The sequence below is a fragment of the Miniopterus schreibersii genome, assembly GCF_964146895.1.
Source record: "Miniopterus schreibersii genome assembly, chromosome: 2".
Lineage (NCBI taxonomy): Eukaryota > Metazoa > Chordata > Mammalia > Chiroptera > Miniopteridae > Miniopterus > Miniopterus schreibersii.
The window spans coordinates 147,461,804-147,488,210 of NC_138102.1; the positions used below are offsets into that span (position 1 = coordinate 147,461,804).

Here is a 26,407-nt window from a genome sequence, read left to right on the forward strand (position 1 = left end):
CTTAAGGAAGCATCCACCTAATTATATTTTATTGATGTTTTTAAAATCAAGGTGGTTTGAATTTTTTTCAAAAGCCATGTGTGTTTTTTTCTATTCTAATAACTGATTATAATGAATTATATTAATAGATTTCCAATATTGTATTATACTTATATTATGATAAACTCCATCTCATCATGTAGTATTCTTTTTATGTTTTGCTGAATTTTGTTTGCTAGTACAATTTAGGACTTTTATCTTGACATTCATATATGAGCTTGTCCTATATATTTTTTGTTTAATTTGCTGCTGTCTTTGTCATGTTTTGTTGTAAGTTTACACCAGCTTCATAAAAATAACTTGAGTGTTTTATTTTTAAAATATTTTGGAACAGTTGAAAAAGGGACACCTGTAATATTTTAAACAAAAATAAAATTTTAAAAATAAAATAAAATATTTCAGGACAGTTGAAATAACAGTGGAATTATCTGCTCTTTCAAGGTTTGATGGAATTTCTCTCTGAAATCATTAAGGCCAGGAGGTTTTGTGATATAACTCTGATAACCTTTTCTATTGTTGGGTAGAAAAGGAATTTGTTAAAATTTTTAACATTCTCAGTTATTTTGGAAAATTATATTTTCCCAGAAAATTATCTTTATCATTAATTCTTTCTCTCACTGTTTCTCTGCTTTCCTCAGGCATTGGCATCTTGTAACTTTTTTGTTCCAACTGTCCTCCCATCACTGTCATCATAATTCAAGTTTTGTTACCTCTCTTCTGTCTTACAACTGCTAGTATTTTTTATGTTGTTTTTTTGCTACCATATATCACACACAATGTTACCCTACAGTCTTACTCATTAATTTTTCTTTAATCTTCACCCTAGGGTATTTTTTCCATTGCTTTTCAGAGAGAGTGGAAGGAGGAGGGGAAGATGGGAGAGAGAGGGGAACGTAGATGTGAGCAAGACACGTGGGTTGGTTGCCTCCTGCACTCGCCCCACCAGGGCTGGGGATCGAGCCTGCAACCGAGGGACCTGCCCTTGGCCAGAATTGCATCTGGGACCCTTTGGTCTGTGGGCCGAGGCTCTAACCACTGAGCATACTTGCCAAGGCCTGCTCATTAATTTCCTATGTTATCCACCATCTGGTACGTGGCGGGTCTGAGAGGCATGCAGAAAAGAATGCGGGCAAAGCCCTACTCTCCTGGAGCTTATATTTTCGTGGCTAGTGTAAGGCAAAGAGCAAATAAACATAAATGCGAATATACCCAGAAGTGATAAGCGCTGTGAAGAAAAATGAGCAACTGGGGGAAGACAGAGACAGGAAGCTGGGCGCCGTCTCATGCAGGGCGAGGAATGTTGGGCAGAGACATGAAACGTGTGGCGAGAGCCGCCGGGGAGAAGTCCTTGAGAGGCGGGCGGCTGAGCAGGCCCGAGGGTGTCGAGGTGAGAGCATGCTTGTCGGGCCTGAGGAAGCGCGCAGGCCCTGGCAGCGGAGTCGGGAACGAGCCACGGTGCCAGCGAGAAGGCAGAGGCCAGGGCTGCAGGCCGTCGGTGCGCTTGGAGGGACGGGTGGGACGGCGGGCAAACCCCGCAGGGCGCCGTGGGCCGCTGCAGGAGCTTTGGATCTTTCTGCGTGGCATGAAAAGTGATTCGTGTGCTTTATTTATTTATTTATTTTCAGAGTGACATGATAGAGACCTAAGAGAAGTTACTGGGACTGTCCTGTAGAGACCCGACCGTAGAGGGCTGTGGGCTGAGGTCAGGAAGGGGATGGCGGATGCGGTGGCAGGCGTGGGAGAAGTGGCTGGCTCTCAGGTGTGCCCTGAAGGTTGAGCAGTCAGGATTTGCAAGTGGGTTGAATGTGGCCTGTGAAAGGAACAGCCATCCTCCGTTCATCTCCACGGACTTTTGGCCTGAGCAAGCTGAATAATAACGGTGCCGTGTGCTGAAATAGAGAGCTTCTCAGAAACAGCGGGTTCAAACCAGAAATCAAGAGATTGGCTTTGGACACGATGAGGTTGTGCATGCTGCTAGTTATCTAGTTATCAAACAGTAAGTTGGATATTGGATTCTGGAATTACGAAGACAGGTTTTTGTGAAAACTCTTCAGGGGCTCCCCATTGCTTACAAATTCTAAACTGTGAGCATCACATTTAACTTCTCGTTTTCCGGCCCCAGCCTCCCTTTGATGTCTTGTCTCGCACTAGTACCTTACATAGACCAAGCCAAACGGGATTTTTAAAAAATTTCTAGAATGTGCTAGACTTTTTTTTTGCCATTTTGATGCTTTTGCCTGTGCCATGCTTTAGGCCTGGAATGCCCGTCACCTCAGCTCTGCCAATTGAAATACTGTCCGGTGTTCATGACCTTATACATAAGAGCTGAGAGAGAAAGGTGAGCGCGGAGGGGAAACTTCATGTTTAGTTGATGACATTCAGTGAACAAACAGACGCCTGGCTGTCTTGCTTCTGGGTGCTCATTTTAACCTACGGCATAGTGTAGTTTCTCTTAGTGATGAAAAGAAAGTTGATTTTTATTTTTTTAAATTTTCAGATGGGAACATTTAAAGCACATGATGGCGAATATTTCTTAGAACCTATAATGAAGGCAGATGGGAGTGAACATGAAGATGACCATAACAAGCCACATCTTATATACAGACAGGAATTAAAGAGGAACTATTTTCTGCATCCTCATAAGCCTTGTGATGTTTCAGGTAAACTATGAAGCAAAAGTATTTGGGTTAAATTATGATACTATTTAAATCTTTTTATGGGTTAGAATTTGCATATTTTCTTTAAATATTGAAATATATGATATTTTAAACAAATTTTCTTGACCCATTACGAATCATCTAATGTCTGTATGCAATTTTGTTATAGCAGACTAAATTTAAATCCAAAAAAGTATTCAGTATATGAGATTTGTAGCAAATAACCATAGAAAGTTTTTACTTGAGTATGTTAGTCACACTAGTATGATTAAATTTTTCTCAGCAGAATTTTAGATAATTAAAAAAACCGAACCTAAGTAACAACAACATGTTGAATTTTGCATGCTTTTTACTTTATATAAGGGAAATGTTGTATATAGTTTTCTGTGACTTACCCATTTTCCTCTGCTTGGTGACTGAGCTTCATCTACACTGGTGCATGTAGCAGCAGTTCATTCATTTTCATTGCTGTACAATATTTGATTATATCAGTTCATATGCCCATTTTCCTGTTGAACTTTTGGGTTGTTTGCAGTTTTTCACTGTTATAAACAATGCTGCTATGAATATTCTTGTCCCCATCTCCTGTGTTTGAGAGCTTCTCTAGAGTATACACATAGATACTGGGTAATTCTCCATTGTTTTGCAAAGTGGTTTTTATCAATTTTTTTGATACTCCAGCAATATATGAGAGAGGTCTGTTTTCATCATTTTCCCTCTAAAATTGAAGATTTGTAATAGATTACAACCTAGGATTCATAGATATTTTTAAAGTGTGAATCTGTTGCTAGTAAAATACTTGTATGTTGCATAAAAGTCATGTTAAGAGTTGTGTCCAGCCTGGCTGGCGTGGCTCAGCGGTTGAGCATCGACCTATGATCCAAGAGACCAAGGTTCAATTCCCGGTCAGGGCACATGCCTGGGTTGCGGGCTCCATCCCCAGTAGGGGGTGTGCAGGAGGCAGCCAGTCAATGGCTCTCATCATTGATGTTTCTATGTCTCCCTCTCTCCCTCTGTCTCTCTCTCTCTGAAATCAATGAAAAACAAGACGAAACATATTTAAAAAAAAAAAAGAGTTGTGTCCACATATGTTCATGAGTCTTCACCATATCATTGTGTGTCGTTCTATGAAGAATGGAGAACGGCACCTGCAGTTATCATCAAAGTACAAAATCTAGACAAAAGAGTGGGATTAGAAAGGATTTATTTGAGATTGTAGGTGTCCATAAACTATAGTTCCAAGTAGTGAGATGCCATCTGTTTTGGGATATAATGATATGTAGGCCTTTGAAGGTTTTCCTGGCAGTGCACTTCTTAACCTTTGCTATTATAAGAGTGCCATTTCGGAGTGGTTCTCACTGTGTCTAAGGCCGTGTTTTAAATCTATTGACATAATAGATGCCTTTCTTATGCTTTTAATATGAGCATAAGGGTTTCATTTTTATGGTTTCAAAGAAAACACAAATGGGCACAGCTTCACAATAGAGTTCTACAGAAGGCAGCTTATGCTTGTGCTGATCTACCATTCAGGAGCAGCTTGTTTAATGAACTGTTTAGCTTCTTAAGAAGAAAACCACCAAGTAGACACTCTGAATGCATAAATGTTTCACCTAATGATATGCAGGGTTTAGCATTCACAGGCACTGTTCATTATCAGAGGGAAAATGGTTCAAGAGAAGCCAGGCTCTTTTGTTTAAAAATTTTTTATACTAAAGATTTACTATAAAAACTACAAATAAAAAGCAAACAGAAAGCTATGGGATTTAGTTTTCTTTTGTTCACAATATATTTTTCCATAACATTTATGTACTAAAATGTTGAAGGTAGTATGCTTCTCTTCAGTTCTTAAATTACTTCCATTTTTTGGTACAATTGGCATGCATATTTTTAATCACCAAAAAAGGCAATCAATTACTGGTCTAAGTAATTAGCTGCTAATTATCATTTTCATAAAAATAAGGTGTTTTGAATGTATTCAGTAAAATATTATCAAAGGCTTTTTTTCTTTCCTAATTCACACGTTGTTGGTCAGAAATACTTGTAGAATCTTACATTCCTTAGGTGAACCTTCTTTCAGGAAAATTCTTCAGATAGGCAGGTTTAAAGATTTAGCACATGAACCAAAGGGATTAAGTGGAAAAGGAAAAGTCATTGAAAATAAATTTCTACTGATGGTTTTAAGTTTTTAAAAAAATTCTTATTTATTTTAGAGAGAGAGAAAGGGAGAGAGAGAAACATCAATTTGTTGTTCCACTTATTCATATTCATTTGGTTGCTTCTTTTTTTTAAATTCTCACCTGAGGATATTTTTCCATTATTTTTCAGAGAGATCAGAAGGGGGAGAGAGAGAAGGAGGGAGAGAGAAACATTGATGTGAGAGAGAGACATTGATTGGCTGCCTCCTACACATGCCCCCATCCCAGCTGGGGATGGAGCCTGCAACCAAGGTACTTGCCCTTGGCGGGAATCAAACCCCAGGCCCTTCAGTCCACAGGCCAACCCTTTAACCACTGAGGAAACCTGGCTAGGGCTGGTTGCTTCTTGCATGTGTCTTGACTACAACTTTGAGTATCAGGACAACACTCTAACCAACTGAGCTACCCAGCCAGGGCTGATGGTTCTCATTTACTGTGGTCCTAAAATGTTGCAATTCATAGTGGCTTCAGCTTTGATGAATTAGATTAAATTATTTTCAACATCAGATTTCACCATGTGCTTTGAGGTCATACGAGTTATATTTGGTAGCCATACCTAGCTGCTGAGGATGCCAGGCTCCCAGGTAGACATCAGACATGTTCTAAGTAATATCCAGTGGAAATGGTAGAACACACACATAACTTAAAAAATGAACTAACTCCCCTCCCCACGCACTAACAAAATTAAAACGTAGGGGGAAGGAAGCCCTGAAAAGACTGACAGGTATGAAAAAAAAAAACCTCCAGATTCTGTTAAGTATAGTTCTGCTATTGCTTATGGTCCAGGAGACAATCGGAGCTGGCCTGGTTCCTCAGGGGACCTGGTGAGCCCTGCTCCATTTCTTCGATTGCCACTCGGCCCCTCTCATCTCAGGGTCATGGGGTAGGAGTGCACAACATTTGTAGAGCAATAAATGAGGACTTGCTGTGAGTGAAAATGAAATATTGCTCAGTGCATTTGAGGTTATGTTGGCCAGCTTTAAAATTTCTGTGCTTTCTCTAATTTTTAAAAAACTTATTCTTATTGTCTTTGAGTCCCTAATATGTGTAAAGGATTATACTGGGTGAACTAAATCTTTCTTTCATTCAGGTCCTTGAAGCCCAGTGGGTGTTTAAAAAAAACCCACAAACACAGAAATCTTACAAAACTGAGTCAAGGCCGCCCTAGCTAATGTTAGGAGCAATATGGTCTGTAGCTCAAGGGGCTGAGTAACAAACTGCCCTGGGTTTTACTAGGGAGGTGATAATTTAAACCACTTAACCTGCAAGGTGAAGGATTTTTAAGCCTTTTCTAAGCAAAAGGAAGAGGGAGGGCTTATATTAAAAATCCACCTGGGATTTGTTTTGATCAAGCATGGTAAGGTGACAGACATGGAGATAACTGCTTTGGAAAGAATTTATTACTTACAGTTTCTGAGAAAAGGGGACATGTCACCCACACAGGGCCACATGGGGCAGTATCTGGGCTGGTTAGGAGGCCAGAGGGGTGTGGGGAAAGCATGGGCAAAAGGCAGTGTTCCCAGAGCAGTGGGAAGTTGTTCGATGGGGTGTCACCTGTTGGACAAGAAGTGACACACAGATAATGGGGTTTTGCGGTTGGAGGGTTCGTGATATGATTTTAGTGAGCCCAGCAAAGCTGGACATGGAAGAAGTTTGGTCCTGTGATTAATGGATGACAAATCAATTGCAAAATCTGTGAATGTTGGCTAGGACGGATCTATAGATGAGCAGGAATAGTATTTTTCTCTTTAAAGTCCTGACGGGGAAGAGTGTGGGAAGCAGGGGAAGAGTGTGGGAAGCAGGGGAAGATGAGCCGCGAAGACACGAAGAGGCAGACCTCAGAGGACTTTAAGGATTTTGGAGGCTACCCCATAGGCATTGGGGAAACAAAGAAGTTTTAAAGCAGAGACATCATATGATTTCTTATGATGATTTCTTAGGATTTTACCCAGCCGGCAGCTTTATTTTTTAAAGATAGATTCAGATTTGAATGAGAAAAGACTGAAGCCGAAGGAGACTGATTCAAAGGAAGCAGCTATCTTGTCAACAAAGGATTTAAATGTAAAATAAAGTGCACAGAAAGAAGTGAATTGAAGATAATTTCCTTAAAGCTTTTTCTTCAACTTAGAGATGGTAAAGATTTTTGTGTGTGTGTGTGAGTAATCTATTTGGATATTTCTGTGAATGCATGAGAACTGTTTTTTGTTTTTTTTTCAGTCCTCACCCTAGGGTATGTTTGTCTTTGTTTTAATTGATTTTAGAGAGAAAAGGAGGGAAAGGGAGGGAGAGAGAGAAACATTGATCTGTTGCCTCTGGTACATGCCCCATTCCCCAACCGGGAATCAAACCCACAACCTGGGTATGTGCCCTGACTGGGAATCAAACCTGCAACCCTTTGGTGCACTGGACAACACTCCAACCAACTGAACTGCACTGGCCAGGACTGAGAACTGTCTTTTTAATAAAATCATACTTATATACAGATCATTTCCCTTTTCTTTAAAGGTGTTTTAATCAGCATCCGGATGTCTTAATGTTAGCAGAGGTCACAGTTCACTTAAGCTAGGAGTCGGGGAATAGAGTTCCACTGCAGGCTCTGTTACTAACTGATTTGCGACCTTAACTTCTCTGTCTTAATATAGCTTAGATAGTGGATGGTTAATGGATTAGTGTTTCCTATATAAATGTCAAGTTTAGGGGTTTCTAACTTAGATACCTCACAGCTATAGGAACCAGGCAGTTACCAGAAATGAGTGAAATGAGGTGTCACTACGATGTCCACGTAGCCAGAGGTCAATGGAATATGTATGCTTCTGGCCAAAGGGACATTGGGAATGTGGGATCAGTATTACCAGATCTTTTGAATTTTACAGAGAAGTTAAAAATGTAGGGACAAAGGTTTGAGAGCTGAATTTTGCTTGTTAACTACCAATGTGCAATCTCTTACTTAATGATTTCTAAGGTTCCTATCACTTAAAACATCGGTTAATCTAGAGGCAGAGGATTGTAAATATGGCCATGACCATTGCCAATATTTTCAACTAATAACTTGTTAATGGTGATTTTAATAGTCAGCTCCAGCTTCTAAATATATATATTATAGACATGACTCTAGAGATTTAACCCTTCTGCCCACCCTTTGTTAAAACAACTCTTTCAAAGATCACTTATGACCTACTCGCCAAAAGCAATCTCTCTTACTGTTACTTCATTTTAGGGGAATTTTCTCTTTTTTTTGGCCTCTCTGACATACTTAGCTTCCAACTTTGCTGCTTTTCTTACTATTTGTCCCATTTCTCTTTCTGGTTCCTGTTACTGTTTTCCCACCTTCTAAGCATTTTTTAAGTGTTCTTGGCCACCATTTTTTATATAGTCTACATGATTTATTTTTCCTACTTCCCTAATTTAACTACTAATTTAAATGATACATATTTTTTAAATGATTTAACTTGAGCTTGTTTTAAGATTAAATCTCAGGTCTACAACTGTCTGATGCTCATGTTTCTTGGTTGTCCCAAGGGGCATCCTGGAGTCAGTACATCTAATCCGAAGCCATTGTCTCTCTTTCACCTACCTCTCTGTCCATACCACCCAAAAGAAGCCTTTTTTCTTTTAGTGCCGAAATTTCTATCTAAATTAAGCACCTGCTATAGTGGAAACTTAAGATGTGTTAATTTTTGAAAAAACCCTACTCTGTTAACCAGAGGAGACTGATTTAGATTTGAATAACAAATTTGCCTCAACTACTCAGGTCTACCCTTTTGCTTTATTTGTTAATCAGTGATCTAAAGTGCATGAGTAGTTTATTTTCTTAAGGAGCTATTTTTACTCTTATTGTATTAGTAATGTTCTTAGGTTAAATTTTTGTCCTAAACCAAAGAAAAATCTTAAATTGTGAAATCTGACCCATGAAGATTTTAAGATTGTGAATCCTATGGTATTAGAAGTACCTCATATACATTATGAAAAGCTCTACACTTTTCAAAGCACTCTGCATAGTCATATCTCGTTGATCCTTAGAGTAACTCTGAGATACAATCATCCTCAACTTACAGATGTTTTCTGTAAGGGGAAGAAACCTAGTGGTGGTGTGACAGTTGTTTGTTCCATGTATACAGGGTTGTGTTATTATCTGACCTATTTTGTCAGTTGTGCTGTTTGCCATGGTAGTGAAATATACACGTATTTAATAATGCACCCCAAAGAGAAAAATCCATCTTCTGTATATGATCCTTGCTTTGTGTTATCATTCTGTCTGTGGCAAGTCCCAGAGCTTTGAAGTCCTATTTTACTTGTGATTCTATTACCTAGTTTTATTTCTAATGAGGCTGGTGATTCCCACGTTGGGTGAGTTATCTAAAATGGGCAAAGGAGGAAGGGAACCAAAATGCAGCAACCAGAAGCACGTTTATCCGATCGGGTGCATTTCTAAAATACATTAACATGGAAGGTAACTTGAATGCCTTACATTTTAGGTGTGGTAACAGCATTCCTTTCTAGGAGGATGACCTGTCTATTCTGAAGAATTACACTTTCTTTTCTTTAATCTTCCTTTCTTTATACTAGGATTATATATTTTCATACTACATCATTAAACCGGAGACTGTTTTGTGGGTAGAAATAATGATTCGTTCTTTTTAAGTTTTGAAAGCAAGGTTTTAAAAAAAGATTTTCTCTGTGATGAATCTGGAAGTAGAGCAGAAGCCATACCATAGTTACAACCCCTAGTTGAAGAACAAGCTGTGTCTGAACACAGTGTTGTACACAGTGGTACAGCACCACTTTCATATTTGTTCCCATCTGATTGTCTCTCACAGTCTGTGGAATTAGAGCTCATTTGTTGAGAGGAATTCTAATTTTTCCCCCTGCCCCTGTCAACGTGTTCTGGTTCATGTATTTATCAAGCTTACTTTTGAGGGAGAAAGGAGACTACTAGCCCTTCTTGGAAATACATGGTACATCTGTTTTTCTGTTCTACCTCCATTAAGAATTTTCCTATCTTTGCTTGATATTAGTCCGCTTCCTGCTGTGAAATTCATACGCAGGGGTTTAGTCACTTTGCAGCTTGGTAAAGTTCCTGTGAGCTTTTACCGGACAGCAGTGTGAACCTCCCCTGCCAGGATGGACGACATCTCCATGGAACCTTTCTTGTAACAGTGCTCGTCCCGCTTTGATCTGTCTAACATCTTGCATTTCCTTTGGCTTGTTTCATACTCTTAAGTCACTGCTCCGTTAAGAAATTTCTTCTTAATTTCTCCTTAATCTCTTCCTTCCACAGTGAGACATGTCTCCTCAACTTAAAACAAAACAAAACACAACCTTTTGCTCTAAATGAGTTTATTTAAATACTTCAGGCGCTCTTCACCTTCAGAGATTAAAATGTGAATGGAGTCATTTGTTTTAAGCTCTTTTACCAATTGTACCTTGTTACAGACTCTTGCATTACAGAAAATTTCTATTTGATTGTCTTATATTTAATACCTTCTTCATTCTCCTGTGGTTAGTGCACCTGCTCATAATTTTATAAGATCAAGAGTGCAGGCTTTGGAATCACCGGCCAAATAATTTACACCATCTTGCATTGTTTTTAAATTTGTTACATGCCTCTGCTATCTCTCCTATTAGTTTAAAGATTTGGTGTTTGTTCCTTAAAGTAAAAGGAACATTTCCTTTCATTCTTCACATCTTTACAGCAACTACTGTTACGAATATAGCTCTGTGTAAACAGTTGGGTTGTTAGTGCCAAAATGACTCTTCTGTTCACAGACAAGCGTTTGTTCAGAAGATGATTTGGGGCCTCATAGGAAAACCACCTTAGACATGCAAGTCAGAGAAGGCTTATTTGAGAAAAAAAATCTCATTATCTGAGACCCAAAAGATGAGTAGGGGTTGGACAGGGAAAGGAGAGAGGGTGAGAAGTATTCCAGATGAAAGCAGCAGTGTGTGCGAACACCTGGAGATGGGGCAGGGCGTGAACCGCTTAGGGAACTAAAAGTACTTAAGAAAAAGTATGGGATGCCAGGAGATGGCAAGATGATATAGTGCTGAGAGGTAAGCAGGAACAAGCTTATAAAGGTCTCTGTTAAGCTCTGTGAAAGGATTTAGGCCTTAACTTGACACCAATCCAGTGGGTGTTGGGAGTCATCTCCCCAAGTAGCTCAAAGTAAGGTTCTGGTATAGGGTCTGAGTATTATTTCGTTTGGCCTCTGCTAATTGCTGTTAATTGGAGGTAGAGCAATAATCAGCCAGCCCCGCCCTGCCCACTATATGCTAAGAATGAATGGGGGTAGGTACCCAAAGAAAAATCGGAAACTGTTGTGAGAAGTTAGATGAATGAGAAAATGCTCGAACAAAGGGGTGTACATTCATGATATTGATATTTAAAAATTACGTTGGAGGTGCCTTTGAGCACCGCAAAAGGAGATGCCAACAACTGAGAAGTACAGAACGAAGGGGATGTTTTTGACAGTAATAGATGAACAGCTAAATTTTGTGTTTTGAGAGAGATAGAATGGACAGAAAACTTGAGAGATTAGTAAGATACAGACTCTGGTAAAAGAAAGAGAAACCGGTACTGTTATTCTTAGTGTAAACCTGTTTAGAATTTTTAGTTAACTCAGTTTTCCACTGCTGTGGTTTTTAATAATTTCACATGTCTTCTAGCAAATTGAGATTATCTCATGACTACCCCTTAGTTTTTTATTTGGGCGGTGGGGAGAGGTCAAATAAAAAGGCCAAAGTAATGTTTAGGTTGTGACTTTTAAAATCTGATCATGTAACAAGAAAATGGAAGAAATTTCTGAATGATCTCTCTTTCTTAGTATATCCACTACTGGCCCTGATGAAGTCAGTCATAGCCTTCAGCTGGAAGGAGAAAATTTATGGTATAGGGTCAATAAATCAGAAGCTTGCCCTTTCTGTTTCCCCCTCACCTTGGGCGAGGAGAAGGGACACAAACGAGAGTGCAGGGTAAGACGTGTGTACAGGTCACCCCGCTTCATATCCTGGGGGGAGGGGGGGCTGGGCCCTGGATATGTGAAGAGAAAAGCTGACTGCTAAGAGGAGACTGTTGTTCTTGTTCCACATTAGTAACTCCAAAGGACGAGTCCTCAACCTTGCCCCGACACGGATTTGTTTATCCACTTATAAAATATTTGAGCACCTCTTCACTGGAGCTGCAGAGGTTCCAGGCCCGCTGAACATGCCCTATGACCAGCCTGTACAAGTACAAGTAAAGCGAGGGAGAAAGAGAGAAGGCAGAGTGGTAGTGGGAGGCTAGATCATGTAGTTAGGGGTGAATACAGGTGTGGGGCCTAAAGATTAAACAAATTGGCAGGGTTAGGAAAAATAATAGAAAAATTATGAATACAAAATTTCTAAGATTCTATCCAAAGCCTTGGAACAAGACTTTGTAACTGAGAGACCAGAATTTTAAGCTGCTGTAGGTTCATGGTAAATCCACCTCAACACATAGGACATCGTAAGTCACAATAACAACTTGGACTATAACTCTTAACACTGGAAGCCACTGTAGGATTCTGAGCAGAGGAGTGACATGATCGGCTTACATTTTAAGGGATCACTCTCATTTGGTTAGATGGAGAAAAGATTAGCAGAATTAGGGCATAAGCAAGGAGGGTTAGGAGGATACTGAAATAATCAGGCTGAGAAATGATGAGGCCTTGAATAAGGGTGGTAGCCATGAGGTTAGTGAGAAGTGGCCTGGCACTGTGTCACTGTGTCCTTTTTGATGGTCAAGCTGATGGGTGGGTGGGGGTGGGGTTTGAGGGTTGAGAGTAAGAGTTGTCACAGAGTATTCTAAGGTGGTTCTCCCTTCTCAGAGCAACTGGAAAGATGGAGTTGTCATTTACTGAGATGGGGAAATCCATGGGAACCACAAGTTTAGGAAGGAGTATCAGGAGTAGATTTTAGGCATTTTGAGTTTGAGGTGCCAATTAGAAATCAAAAGGGAGAAAAGACAATAGAATATATGAGTTGGATGGTCAGTATGGGGATCTGGGCTTGAGATAATAATTTATCTCAAGGAGTTAGTATATAAAGATATTTAAAGATAGAAGGCTGCTTACAGGGAATGGACTAGATACAGAAGAGAAAAATATCCAAGGATTAACTATGGGACATGCCAATGTTTAGCGGTTGGAAAGATGAAGAGAAAAGTAGGAGACTGAAAAGTAGAGGCCAGGGAGATAGTAAGAAAACTGAGAAATGTGTGCCCCAAAGCCTAGTGAGGAAGGATTTTCAGAAAGTTAGGACTAATTCATTGGCTACGTGGTGTTAAGAATTCAAAGAACATGATTTGGAGCTGATTACTGAATCTTGCAAACTAGGGATCATTGGTGACCTTAAATGTTATACAGACTGGTTCATACAGAATAGGTTCAAGAATATTTGAGTGAATAAAAGTTATAAAACTAAGATATTATAAATGATTATCTTTAGGCCTTCTTTGTTGGGGACTAATCCTGTTGTGGTGAAAATCTTCATTTAAATAAGGTGATATAGTAAACGTTGGAGTATAGTATCAAATAAAATTAAATAAAATACTTGTTTGAAATAAGACCTCAATCTATCAATAATTTCAAACTTTGGTTATTTCTTTTGCAAAATCCAAAAATAATGGACTTAATAAAACTATTGAAGCAATAGTCAATACAACTTTATTTTGTAAAAGTTAATTGAAATATTTCATAGAAATTAAAAATATTTAGCATATATAACATTTATTCAAAAAATATCCCTATCAGTGGATCTGCTTTGGACATTGTCTTTTCTTCCACTGGTCTATGTTTTAATCATTGTGCCAAAACTACCTTAAAAATATTATAGCTTTGTTATAAGTCTTGAAATGTGGTAAAAGAAGCCTTTGACTTTGTTCTTCAAGATTGTCTTGGTTATGCTTTTTAAAATTTTATTTTTCAATTACAGTTTACATTCCACATTATTTTATATTAGTTTCAAGTGTATAGCATAGTGGTTAGACAATTATTATATACAAAGCTATCCCCCTGATAGTTCAAGTATTTGCCTGACACCATACATAGTTATTACAGTAATATTGACTATATTTCTTATGCTGTACTTTACATCCTTGTGACTGTCTTGTAACTACTAATTTGTACTTCTTAATCCCTTCACCTTTTTTACCCAGTTCCCCATCCCCCTCCCACCTGACAACCATCAGCTTGTCTTGGTTATCTTTGACCCTTTGCATTTGACATATACATTTTAGAATCAGTTTGTTGGTTTCCATAAAAGGGAAATAATATGATTGAATTTTATTGGATCAACAGATCAATTTGGTGAAGTGGCATCTTTATAATGTCTCTTCCAACCCATGAATATGGTATATTGTCCATTCTTCCACATAATATTTTATATTTCTTCTTGGTATTTAGTTTTTAATGGTAAGTGGTATGATTTTTAAAATTTCATTTTCTAATTATTACTTCTACATAAAAATGCAAAGAATTTTTTTATATTGAACTTATACTCAGCAACTTTGCTCATATATTCTAATAGTTTGTCTGTTGATACTTTTGGATTTTATACATGAACAATCATAGACAATTATTTATTCCCTTCCAATCTTTTAATCTTTTATTTATTTATTTTTATTGCACTGGCTAGGATTTCTAAAACAACACTGAATAGAAATGGCAATAATGAAAATTCTTACCCCATTACCAATTTTAAAAGGAAAGCTTTCAACCTTTTCTAATATGTACAGTCTGTTGGTTTTCCTTAGGTGCTCTTTATATGATTAAAAAAGTTCCCCTAAATTCCTAGCTTAAGAATATTTATTATGAATGGATATTGAATTTTGTCGAAACTTTTCCCCTCCACATATACCAAGGTGATCGTGCATTTTTTTCCTTTGTTCAGTCAACTGATTCTCAAATGGCAAGTCCACCTTGTGTTCTTACCAGCCTGGGTTTGGTAATATTTTCTTTAGAATTTGCACATCTGTGTTTATGAGTGAATTTGGTTTGAAATTTTCCCCTGATTGTATAGGAAAAGATCAAAAAGAAAATTAGTGCCTACTGGAAAAGAATGATTCAAATAATGGGCCATGGTATATGAACTGCATAAGGATGTCATCGTCTTTATTTTATACACTCAATATTCTTTTAGATTTACTCATCAGGTAAAGGGCAGAAGTGAAAATAACATGATATATTTGTGGAGAGCGATAAATGTAAAATTTTCTTTCTAAGGTATTAGATCATTAATCAGCCATATAGCTCATTTGAGTTTTCCTCTGGTCGGTCTAGCAAACACGACTTAATTGCAGATGCTCAGTGAAGTAAATTTTAATCTCTGGCTCCCTACTGCTTAGCCATGCGATGCTTTCCTCAGGAAGGGGAAGTGAAGATTTTAATTATTTGCAATTAGAATGTGATTCAGTGTTGCAGTGTTCAGAAGCAGCTTCTTTAGAGACGTGAGACCTGAGACTGAGCTGCTCTCACGATGAGCACACCTGCCAGGGGAGAGCACAAGGATGGTGACAGGCCCCAGGCCCCACTTGGGGAACATCATTACTGCAGGAGTGAGAGTTGGGCCCATTGCCAGGCCAGGCGACAGATACACTATTTTATGGGGAGAACATCCAGGCCTCTGGACCTCCCCCAAGTGGGCTGCTTCCTTGGGCTTTTCTACCTTGGAAGGGAGCCAGAACACTGAGGGAAAAATCTCCCCCTTTCTGAGCTGTTAGTCTGCAGTCTGCAGCTTCTTTTGCACGTACACAAATGTAGCTGGATGTGAGATTAATGTGGTGTTAAGTAAGATTAGCAAAAACATTCTTTTAAAAAGTGGTGTTTTATTCTGAGGTGTAGTAGCATAAAAATACCTGCTTGAAAATAAGAAAGAGTTCAATCTATTAATGATCTCAGACTTTGATTTTTCCCCCACTTTTGTCAAAAACTAAAAATACTGGGCTTAACAAAAGCTGACAAAAGCAATGTGAATAAAAACTGATTCCGTAGTAAAGATATTAAGTACTAGTAAGATACCACATAGTATTTTTATTTACTGAGTGCCTTTAATTAGACCAAAGGTTTTCAATGTTAAATTTACTTTGGAAAATACTCCTTTTCTTATTTTTGAAAATCTTTTAAGAAATATGAATAGCTAGAGGACTATTTCACATGAAAATTATATTTTCAGTCAAAAGCTGTTTCAGGAATTACAGAGCCTGGAGGAGTCAATTACAATGGCAGGAATAATGTTAGAATAAAGAGTAAATTAAAGTCTAGGCTTAGATTACATTTTAGATTTTTGTGTTATAACTTTATTTTTCAAAAATATTCAATAAAAATAACTGATGTTATAGTTAATAACAATAGGAAATGTTCATACTCATATTTAAACAAGTTACTTCGTATGGAGAAGTAGTTTTATACCAATGCTTGAATTGATAGAGCAAATAGGTTATAATATTTGTAAATTCCCACTTTGAACTAACTTTGCATTTTGGGAAGATTTTAGAGTGCCTTCGTACTTAAAATGACCTCAAAGCATTTTTGGAATGACTCCACATACATGAGAAATATTGTCAGATAATGTGGGAACTCTGCTAGCTCAGGAGCAACTCATGCAAAAGTCTGGAGAACAAAGGGGAGTTGTATGTTGTCTGGTAAATCATAGTAAGTGGATATAGTTTAGAAATGGACTTCCCCAAAGGCTGATGTGAAAATAACAAGATTGATAAGTAGAGTTTGTACTGTTATCAGTTTTACTAGTGTTAAGCTATACTCTAACTTCAGCAGCCACAGGCACTTGCAAAATAAGCTTACCAGATATGTGTTCAACATGAATTCCGAATAACTGATTTTTCTTTAAAGGATGAATTTATCTCAAAAGATTTTCAAACATCTTTTCAAGAAGTAATAGAGTGGGAGTTTGTAGTATTACATTGTTATATGTATAATTGTCCATCTAAAGTCTTCTAACTGCTGTGTTATTTGGTTAGTTTGACTTAGTCTCATTTTGCTTAGAATTTCTGACAAAGAATAGGATTTGAAGATGTGGAAAAGCACTTTGCAAAATGCAAAGGGATACACAGTTCCTCTTCTATACTCTTCAAGTGTAGAGGTTGGGAAGTCGAAAGCTGGAAAGAGATATCTAGTGAGTATTCCTTCTCACCTAAGAAAGAAACATCAAAGGTTGTGAATTTATGAATGAATGTGTGCTTATTTTCAACTCATCATCTGTGCAAGAATTCTTGATTATTAGGAAAATCTGTCTTACATATCTTTAGAGCAATCCCCATGGGTTGGATTCTTGAGAATGTGGAATAAAGGGTATTCACTCTGTAATACTTGACCAGTGTACTCTTTGCCCTTTCAGCACACTTAGCAAAAGAAACTGGAATTTCTTACTGGATGTAGGATTAATGAGGGATAATGATGTAGGATTAATAGGGGATAATTTGGGGGGGTTCCAGTGCCCTCCTTTTTTTTTAGGGCCAATAGAGTGAAAGGACAGTGCCAGATCTTTATCAAGTCTGTGCATCGTAGAGCTAAATCTATTTATATCCATGGACAACAGATTGCTGGGGGGAGTGGGGTGGGGGGAGGTGAATGATGGTATCGGGGGAATAAATGGTGATGGATGGACACTTGACTTGGGGTGGTGAGCACACAGTACAGTGTACAGATGATGTGTTGTAGAATTGTGCACACGAAATCTGTATAATTTTTAAGCCAAAGTTACCCTAATAAATTCAATAAAAAGGGGGGGAGGGAAGGAATTACGTAAAATAAATATCAGAAAAAACTGAAATGTGTGCAGGGAATAAAAAAAATGCATTTATATCCAAATCTTGACTCAGCTCTATATTTTTATAATACATGGAGAACTAGACTCATATTTTCATGAATATGAGTAGCTAGTTCCTTGTTTAGTTTTGTAGGAGGCAGCATTTTCCATTATGATCCTGGCTACTAAATTCTTCACATTCTACATATATTACCACATATGACCTTTACAAGGGTCATGTGATATGGAACTCAGATGTAATAATTGATATTGAGGAAATCTGAATTCATTTCTTTGTTATGCCACTTACTCAGCTGGTGGCTGATGAAATTTCTTGTAACCTGTGTCACATGTCTGTGTTTCAAAATGTTCTCTGTAATAGTGACTGATTCAGGGATGCAGTGAGGACTAATGATGTAATGATTCTTTTATGTTTCAAGTTTCAGCTAGCCACAGGCAAGTCCACAATTTTCTGCACATTTATTAATAGTAGGTGCAGTTCTAATTATTAACTTGTGAATGCCTTGGAAAGAAAGCATTTTATAAGCTATGTGCCACAATTCTGTAAGAGTGGTTGAGATTTCTAATAATATTGACAAATCATAGAGGACTGGAGATTTTCAGAAGCTTTTGTCATAGAATACTACTGTTTTAAAAACTTAATAGGTTCCAAATTATATTTTATTATGTAACCATGGGCAGCTTACTTAACCTTCCTGTTTCTCATTTTCTTCCTATATAAAATGAGGGATAGTAGTACCTACCGTATAGAGTTGTTAATAGTAAAGGAGGTAACTTATGCGAAGTGTACCAGTACTTGGTACGTAGCAAACACGCATCAAGTACTGTGTTTGTTATTGACAATAGTAGTATTAGTAACAAAATTGAATATGGCAACATAGGACATATAATAGATCCAGAAAATAGTTTAAATAATAAGAAAATATAAATTAGATTTCACAATATATATGATATGATTACTCTTTATCTCAAAGCATAGCCAATTCTTTGAGTTGGGAGTCTTGTTGGGCATTTGACAAGTGGTTTGAAATGTTGATGATCTAGTATATGCTTCATTTGTTTTATGCTCTCATGTTTAGAATGGGTGGTTACATGCTATTGGACAAGTATAAAACTTGTGTTCTCATCTGGTCAAATACAATTCTGACCTCAGTACAGAGGCCAGAGTGAATTTCATACTTGACATCAGGAATGTCAAAGGCAACCTCTTCATCTTTGAATTGCTATCCTTATACATCGCAGGTAGTATTACCCTTCCTTGAAGTTTGGTCTGGTAAACCTTTTGCCTTGTTCCTCAGTATATTTCTTTTTTCCACCTCCCTCCTTCTCTTCCTTTTTTCCATCTCCCAATTTTTCATCATCCTTCCTTTCTTCTTCTTAATCATTTTTGCTTCTTCTCATGAACATCTGATGAGGACTTACCAGGGCAGAATACATTGCCCAAAAGTGTTCTCAGTCTTTAGAGAGCTTATAGCTTGATGGCAGTGGTGGTGATGAAAGTGTTTAGTGGTGGGCTGGTGGTGGTCAGGGGCTTGGACTTGATCTTATGGGCAGTGAGGATCCATGGAAATTTCTTGAATTAGAATGAGATAAAAGAGATATTCCTAAAAATGAATCTTTTTGGACATAAATGTAGGATGAATAAGAGAGATAAGAGATTGAAGATGGTGAGACTTATTTGGGAGACTCTATGTCTAATCTGCATTCATGATTCTAATAACAGGTGGAAAAGACCTGAAAGATGTTAGAGGCAAGGGCATGGTTGACAACAGGTGCAATACTAGGGCCGTTTTGAAGGAGAAGTGGCAAAGCTTGGTCACCAGATGCAAAGGGTAAAGAAGAGCCCAATGGTAATGTACAGTTTAGTGTGAGTTATGAATATTAGGAGATTATCTCTCATAGTTGTAGAAATAAGGAAACTGGGAATAGGAGAAGAAAATGACAGATTTATTTTTGTATATTTTGAATATGAGGTGCTGATAGGATTTTCAAGTGGAATTGTGGGTTTCTAATTACATTTTATAACAATAATTTTTTTTGACAAAACGGACTTCTTTTTTAAAAAAAATGTTCCCCCATCTATAAAGTAGGTATATTAATGATAATTTCTCCCCATAATGGTGAGAAGTGAATGAAGGGATGCAGGAAAACTGTTTAATAGGTTACCTACACCTAAAATAAGTAATCAGTTGTGGTAGGTATTAATACTGTCACCAAATCCTTAAGCCAGAAGCATAGAGATAGTTAGATTAATATTGTGTTCAGTTCTAATGTCAGGTTCTAGCTCAATCCCAGGCCACTGATGGAGAATTAAGGCTAAGTTTTGAGTACCGCTCTGTGGCAGAGTACAATTAAGAACCTAATTTCATGCATTGAAATTCTACTCAAAGTTAGTACATGATCCTATTATAGCTTAAAGAAATTGTTCAAGCAGGCCAGTCAGATTCTTGGTCTAGCAGAGTAGCTGTTTCATGTTAACGGTGGCATGCTAGACCCATGCTCATCAAAGAGCCCATCTGCAATGAGATAAGGAACTCATACCGGAGTGTAAATCAACATACTCCCTTCGTTATCAAGAAAGTCTTGCTATGGAAGGATTGTCAACTGAACTTAACAGTGCATTGAATAAACCACTTTTGAACTGCATATATAGAGGACTGCAAATTTCTGAAACTAAGATAATCCCTGTGTCCGATTTCTTTATTTTTCTTAAATAAATATAGCTCTATTTTAAAATTATATTCAATCACATGTATTAAGGAATTGATCAAAAGAATATTTTTACAAGGTGTGGGACATTTACATTATTGGTAGAATTACACTATTGTTGAACAATTTTTAGTAGTTTATATTCTTATGGATTATTAACTTTTAACAATCTTGCATTTCAGAATACAGTATGCTGCCACAAGGATTATACTCACTGCTTATCATTGTTGCATGATGTTCGTGATTTGATGGTTTGTTTTGGTCTAAATTAGCTTTGGGTTATATTACACTTGTTATTAATAAATGACAAGAAGTCATTTTAACATTTGACTTGATGGAACATAAATAGAAAGACAAGCATTGCATGAGATGATGTAATTGAATTGGCAAATGAGCTTTGAATATGCCCATTTATTTAGGGTATTTAGAAAGGTCACTTCATCATCATTTGTTACTCTGCTTAAGTATGAACATCAAAAAAAGGTAATGAGATTAAATGTTTAACTTGCAAAATAGTTATAAATGCTGTTTCTAAAAATACAATAATTTAAAAGTTATAGTAATAAAATAAGTCCATTGCAATGATTTAAAGGGCACTGAGATGTTAAAGAGTTCGATAGCTTTACTATCCCCCTCTTCATGTATCTACTACAACCAAACAACTTTGAGGTGTATACTTCCATACCTTTTTGGTTCATTATATAAAATTTTATAAATATGTACTTGTATATTTTATGAAAGATTTTACAAAAATAGGATCATACTATACATGTTACTTTGCCACTTACTTTTTAAATTTAAAAACACACCATGAACATCCTTCCATATCACAACATATAGACCTAATTTATTTTTTTAACAGCTGCATAGCTTTACATTAATTATTCCTGTGATGAGGACTGTTCGTTTAAAATGTTTTAAATGAAGTCTCTTGTATTTTCTCATAAAAGCTATTCATCTGCAAAATCATGGAAAAAATTTCTAATCATACTGTACATTTCATTTTATTGTTTCCTTGCTTTAGCGTTATTGAAACAATAGCGTATGATAGTGAGGAGAGCTGTCATATTGTTTTAATAGTCATCAGTTTTGTATATTACTATTTGCTAAGGACTTGTTAATAATATCATACATATTATGGATATATAAACCAATATGAAATACTACTTGGACAACCAATATGCAGGCACATAATTCTGCTCCCAGTTGCCCACCCAGTTTGTCCACCTGCCTCCCCATCCCCTGAGGCAACCATCATTCTAAATCTCTATAGAGTATTCTTATTTCATTTGCTGCACAGATTAAACTCTTGAGATCTGTATTGTTAACATTGTAATTGTTATTAAATTATGGTTCTTTCATTTTTCCTTTTAACTTTCATTATCAAACTATCTTTTAGTGCTTAAAACCACTAACTCTGGAGCAAGATCCCCAGGATTTGAATCCCAGATGTACTACTTATTAGTTAATATATGGCTGGATTTTATCAATCCAATTCTATAAAACTTTTGCTTTTTGGTAGGCAAACTTACAACACCATTCACCTTTATTACAATCAATGATCTATTTAGTTTTGTTCCATTTATTTCAGCTCCATTAATGATCAGTTGTATTTGTGAGTTCCTTAATTTCTATATATTGTAGATTACTCATCTATAAAATAGAATTAACAATAGTACTTATACAAATGAGTGAATACAAGTAAATTTACAGAAATGTACTTGGCTTACAGTAAGCAATATGTGTTAGGTGTTGTTTATATTAATGATGCTCTAATTTTGTGTCTTTTTCTCCGATTTCCAAGTTCAGGTGTCTCACATTATATTGCCATGCCTTGTTTTTGTCAATATTTTTAATTTTAGCCATTTGAGTGGATGTATAATCATGTTTTATTGTTTTAATTTGCATTTTTCTGATTATCAGTAATTTTATATATTTATTGCCTTTAAGTTTTATCTTTTTGAGGTATTCAAGTCTTCCTTTTTTTTATTGTTTTTTCCTTAATTGATTTGTAATTATTAATTATATAACCTGTATATAAGCTCTGTATTGTTTTATATATTTTGCACATACCTGTCCAACTCTAATGGTGTTTTTCGTTGAACACAAATTCGAAGTCTTAATTTAGTCAAGTGAATAGTCTGTACAGTTAGTGTTTTTTGTGTCCTAAGGAATCATTGTCTTTTTCTTTATGAAAACAAGATCATAAAAATATTCTGTTACAGTATCTTCTAAAAACGTCATGAAACAAGTTTGGGATTCTTTCTTTTTAATTCTTTTAAGTGTATCTGAAAGAGTACTGCTCTTCAAACGTTTAGTGGTGTTTATTGGTGAACCACTTTGAGATTGGATTTTTTAGGAATAATTGATTAGGGTTCAATTTTTTAAAAGTTATATAGATATTTAGGCTTTCCAATTCCTTTTTTAAAAATCCCTACCCATGGATATGTTTTATTGATCTTATAGAAAGGAAGGAGGGGGTGGGAGAGAGAGAAAGGGAAAGGTACATTGATATTAGAGAAACGTGGATCAGTTGCGTCTCTCACGATCCCAACCAGGGATCAAACCCACAACCTTTTGGTGTACTGGATGTCACTCCGACCAACTGAGCCACCTGGCCAGCATGACTTTCTAATTCTTTATGGGTCAGTTTTGATTGTTATATTTTTTAAGAAATGTTCTGCAAAACATTTCTAAATTTTGCTTATATCCTGTTAATGTCCATAGGGTCCTGATATTGGTTATTTTTTTCCTTATTTTTAAAATCAATCAATTCCTCCAGAATTGAATCTTTAAATTTGAAATTTATATATTCCTTTGTTCTAGAGAATTTTTTTCTGTGCTACATTATCTCCTTCAATGTTTTCATTTCAGTTTGGAGTCCTTATTTGTTTCTTTTATTGTTTTAGCACAGGGCCGTTTATTCTAGCTTTCTTTCTGTCAGTCTGACTCTTTCAAGCACCAGTGCTTCCTTAATTGGATTGTGTTCCTCTTTTTCTAACTAGTATTATCTGGAAAGATAGTTGGTTTCTTAGCGTCAAGGCAGAACAGACTTTGGGAGATTTCTCAGACAGCAAGATATTGACAGACCTTGGTAACTAACCATTCAACTTTAAATTTTGCTGTTTTAGATACCTCATAAATGAAATTTCATAGGTTTTATCTTTTGTGACTGGCTTATTTCACTTAGCGTAATATGTAACAGAATTTTCTCCTGAATAATTATATATATATAGGTGCCCCCAAATACATATACACACACTTTGAATAATCATAAAGGCAGTGTTTATTAAAATACATTTCATTTTCAAAATTGAGCTATCAGCTGTTAAAGTGTGTATACATTTTTTTGGGACACCCTGTATTTTCTCTCACTCAATAGGTTGCCTTTTCATTCTGTGTGCTTTGCACAGACTTTTTAAAATTTGATGTAGTCCCTTTTGTTCATTTTTTTCTTTTGTGGTTTGTGCTTTTGTGTCATATCCAAGAAATCATTGCCACATCCAATATCATGAAGCTTTTCCTATGTTTTCTTTTAGGAGTTTGAATTTTGGGTCTTACTTTTAGGTGTTTTATCCATTTTGAGTGAATTTTTATAAATTATTTGAGATGAGTTCTTTTTCATTTTTTTTGCATGTGGATATCCAGTTTTTCCAACACCATTTGTTGAAGAGATTGTTCTTTCCACATTGAACTGTCTTGGCACCTATGGTGAACATCTTTTACCCGTACACATGAGGGTTTATTTCTAGGCTCTGTATTCTATTCCACTGGTTTATATGCTGTGACTATTCTTCTACAAGTTATTTTGTGGGCATGTGTTTTCCTTCTCTTAGGTGTATATGTAGGAGTAGATTTGCAGGGCCACGGGGAAGATACACTCCTGACTTCACTTAGAAATTGCTGGAGAATTTTCCAAAGTGGATGTACCTATACTTAGTATTATAGATCGTTGAGATTTTAGCCATTTGGATAGGTAGAGTCACTTTGTCTCTTGGTTGAATTGTTATTGAAACACTTCAAGTTATCTGAAATTTATCCTTAAGTATGTGTTCATTTATTATTTTTTCTACCCAATGGATTATAAGCTTTATGAGGTGCTATTTGTGCCTCAATTTCTAAATGTCCTCTGACATACAGAAGGTGCTCAACAAGTGTTTCTCTTGAATGAATGAAATAGGTGAATGAGTAAATCAAAACGTGATTGTTTGTCTTATCCCTGAAAGTGCTGAGATTTGTATCCGTAAGTATATCTGGGATCTTCTCCAGGGTCCAGTCATTGGTCATGGATGTTTTAGTGGTTGAATCACCCCAGGAGAAAAGAATGGTAGGACAAAGTTTTAGGACTATACACTCAGTTTGCCAGATTTCTAGAATCTCCCACTGAGATAAAATTTAAAACCCAAGAGCAAAGTAATATTAAAAGGCAGGATGGTTTTAGGAATTAGAAAAAGAAGTGCATCTGTGGAAACAATGTTTAACAACTTCAGTTTCTTTCTTACAACCAAAGGATTTCTGCTTTAAAATGAAATAAATTATTTCTATATGAAACTGTAGTCTTATATTTATGTCCAGTTTAAAAAAAAAAAAATCTTTATTGATTTCAGAGAGAGGAAGGGAGAGGGAGAGAGAGAGATAGAAACATCAATGATGAGAGAGTCACTGATCGGCTGCCTCCTGCACGCCCCTGCTGGGGATTGAGCCCGCAACCCGGGCATGTGCCCTGACTGGGAATCGAACTGCGATCTGCTGGTTCATAGGTTGAGGCTCAACCACTGGGCCACGCCAGCCAGGCTATGTCCAGTTGTTATAGTAAAACTAAATCTTGATGGATTTGGTATTCATTATTTGGTTCGTTAAGTATCCAGGACCTTTTATTTCTTCTCACCTGATTATTTTGGTTAATTTCTCTGTTCAAAATACTTTCACCAAACAAATGTTAGTAAATTAGCAGAAAAAAATGAGAAAGGAGAGGAGAGCAGAGGAACAAACTGAAGAAGGAAAATAGGACAAGCAACCATTCCACCTATGAATTTTTCCATTAGAACAAGGAGTCCAGAATTTAGAAATGGCTTTTATAAACACATAGGACCTAAAAGTGGTTCCTATAATAGCCTCCAATGTTCAGTAATTTTAATGCTGTATTTATATAGGCAAACATAAAGTAATGGAGTATTTTATATAATCAAGTATTATAAAATTTATATCAACATTTGATTTTCTGGGTTTGAAAAGCCGTCTTTTGGTCTATGGGCCGATTTTCTGTTATTTTTGGTGCTCTTGACATATTGTATAACAGAAGTATGCTTTGTTCTATATCTTGACCTTTCATCCTACAAAGTGTGATTACTCTGTAGTCAGATTAAATGCCGTTGGTAAATTGAGGGCTCAGTTTACCCACTGAGAAGAACATAGAGACTCCTTGATTTATTTTTATTTTCTATCCAGTAATTAATCTTTTTGAGTACTCATAGCTGTTTAAATAAGACTGAGCCACAGTTTTGTTCGTGCAGTCTATGAAAATATGAACATTCTATTTACTGTGAATAGTAATGCTCATGATAATGCCGTATAACATTGTTTTAAATAATAAGTTTTTGTCTTTTTATTGTTTCACATTGGAAGCAGATGTGTAAGTATTAAATGTTTTTTGCATCATATTTTAGTCACAGAGTTTAATGACTGTGTATTATAATCTTTCCCCCCCGCCAGAAAGTCAAATAAAGAGGACGACTTTACCTTCTCATAACTACAGCAACATGAGTGAAGATCTTAATTTAAAAAAGGAAGTAGTTTTAGGACACCTTTCAAAAAATATTTCACTGGAAAATGAAAGAAGTCAGTTACATTCCAGGAAAAAACGTTTTTTATCATATCCAAGATACGTGGAAGTTATGGTGACAGCTGACGCTAAAATGGTTCATCATCATGGGCCGAATTTGCAGCACTATGTACTAACTCTAATATCAATTGTAAGTAAACTTAATTCTTTTACATTTCCTAAAATGT

At 36.5% G+C, this 26,407-nt stretch overlaps 1 protein-coding gene across 1 annotated transcript in view; it reads left to right on the forward strand.

Moving 5' to 3' along the window:
- ADAMTS20 (ADAM metallopeptidase with thrombospondin type 1 motif 20) overlaps window positions 1–26,407 on the forward strand; it is a 160,217-nt gene that overhangs the window by 21,339 nt on the left and 112,471 nt on the right. The window contains exons 3-4 of the mRNA XM_081128121.1: window positions 2,537–2,699; window positions 26,111–26,370. Of these exons, the coding sequence (XP_080984247.1) occupies window positions 2,537–2,699; window positions 26,111–26,370 (423 nt within the window). The remainder of the gene's footprint in view (window positions 1–2,536; window positions 2,700–26,110; window positions 26,371–26,407) is intronic.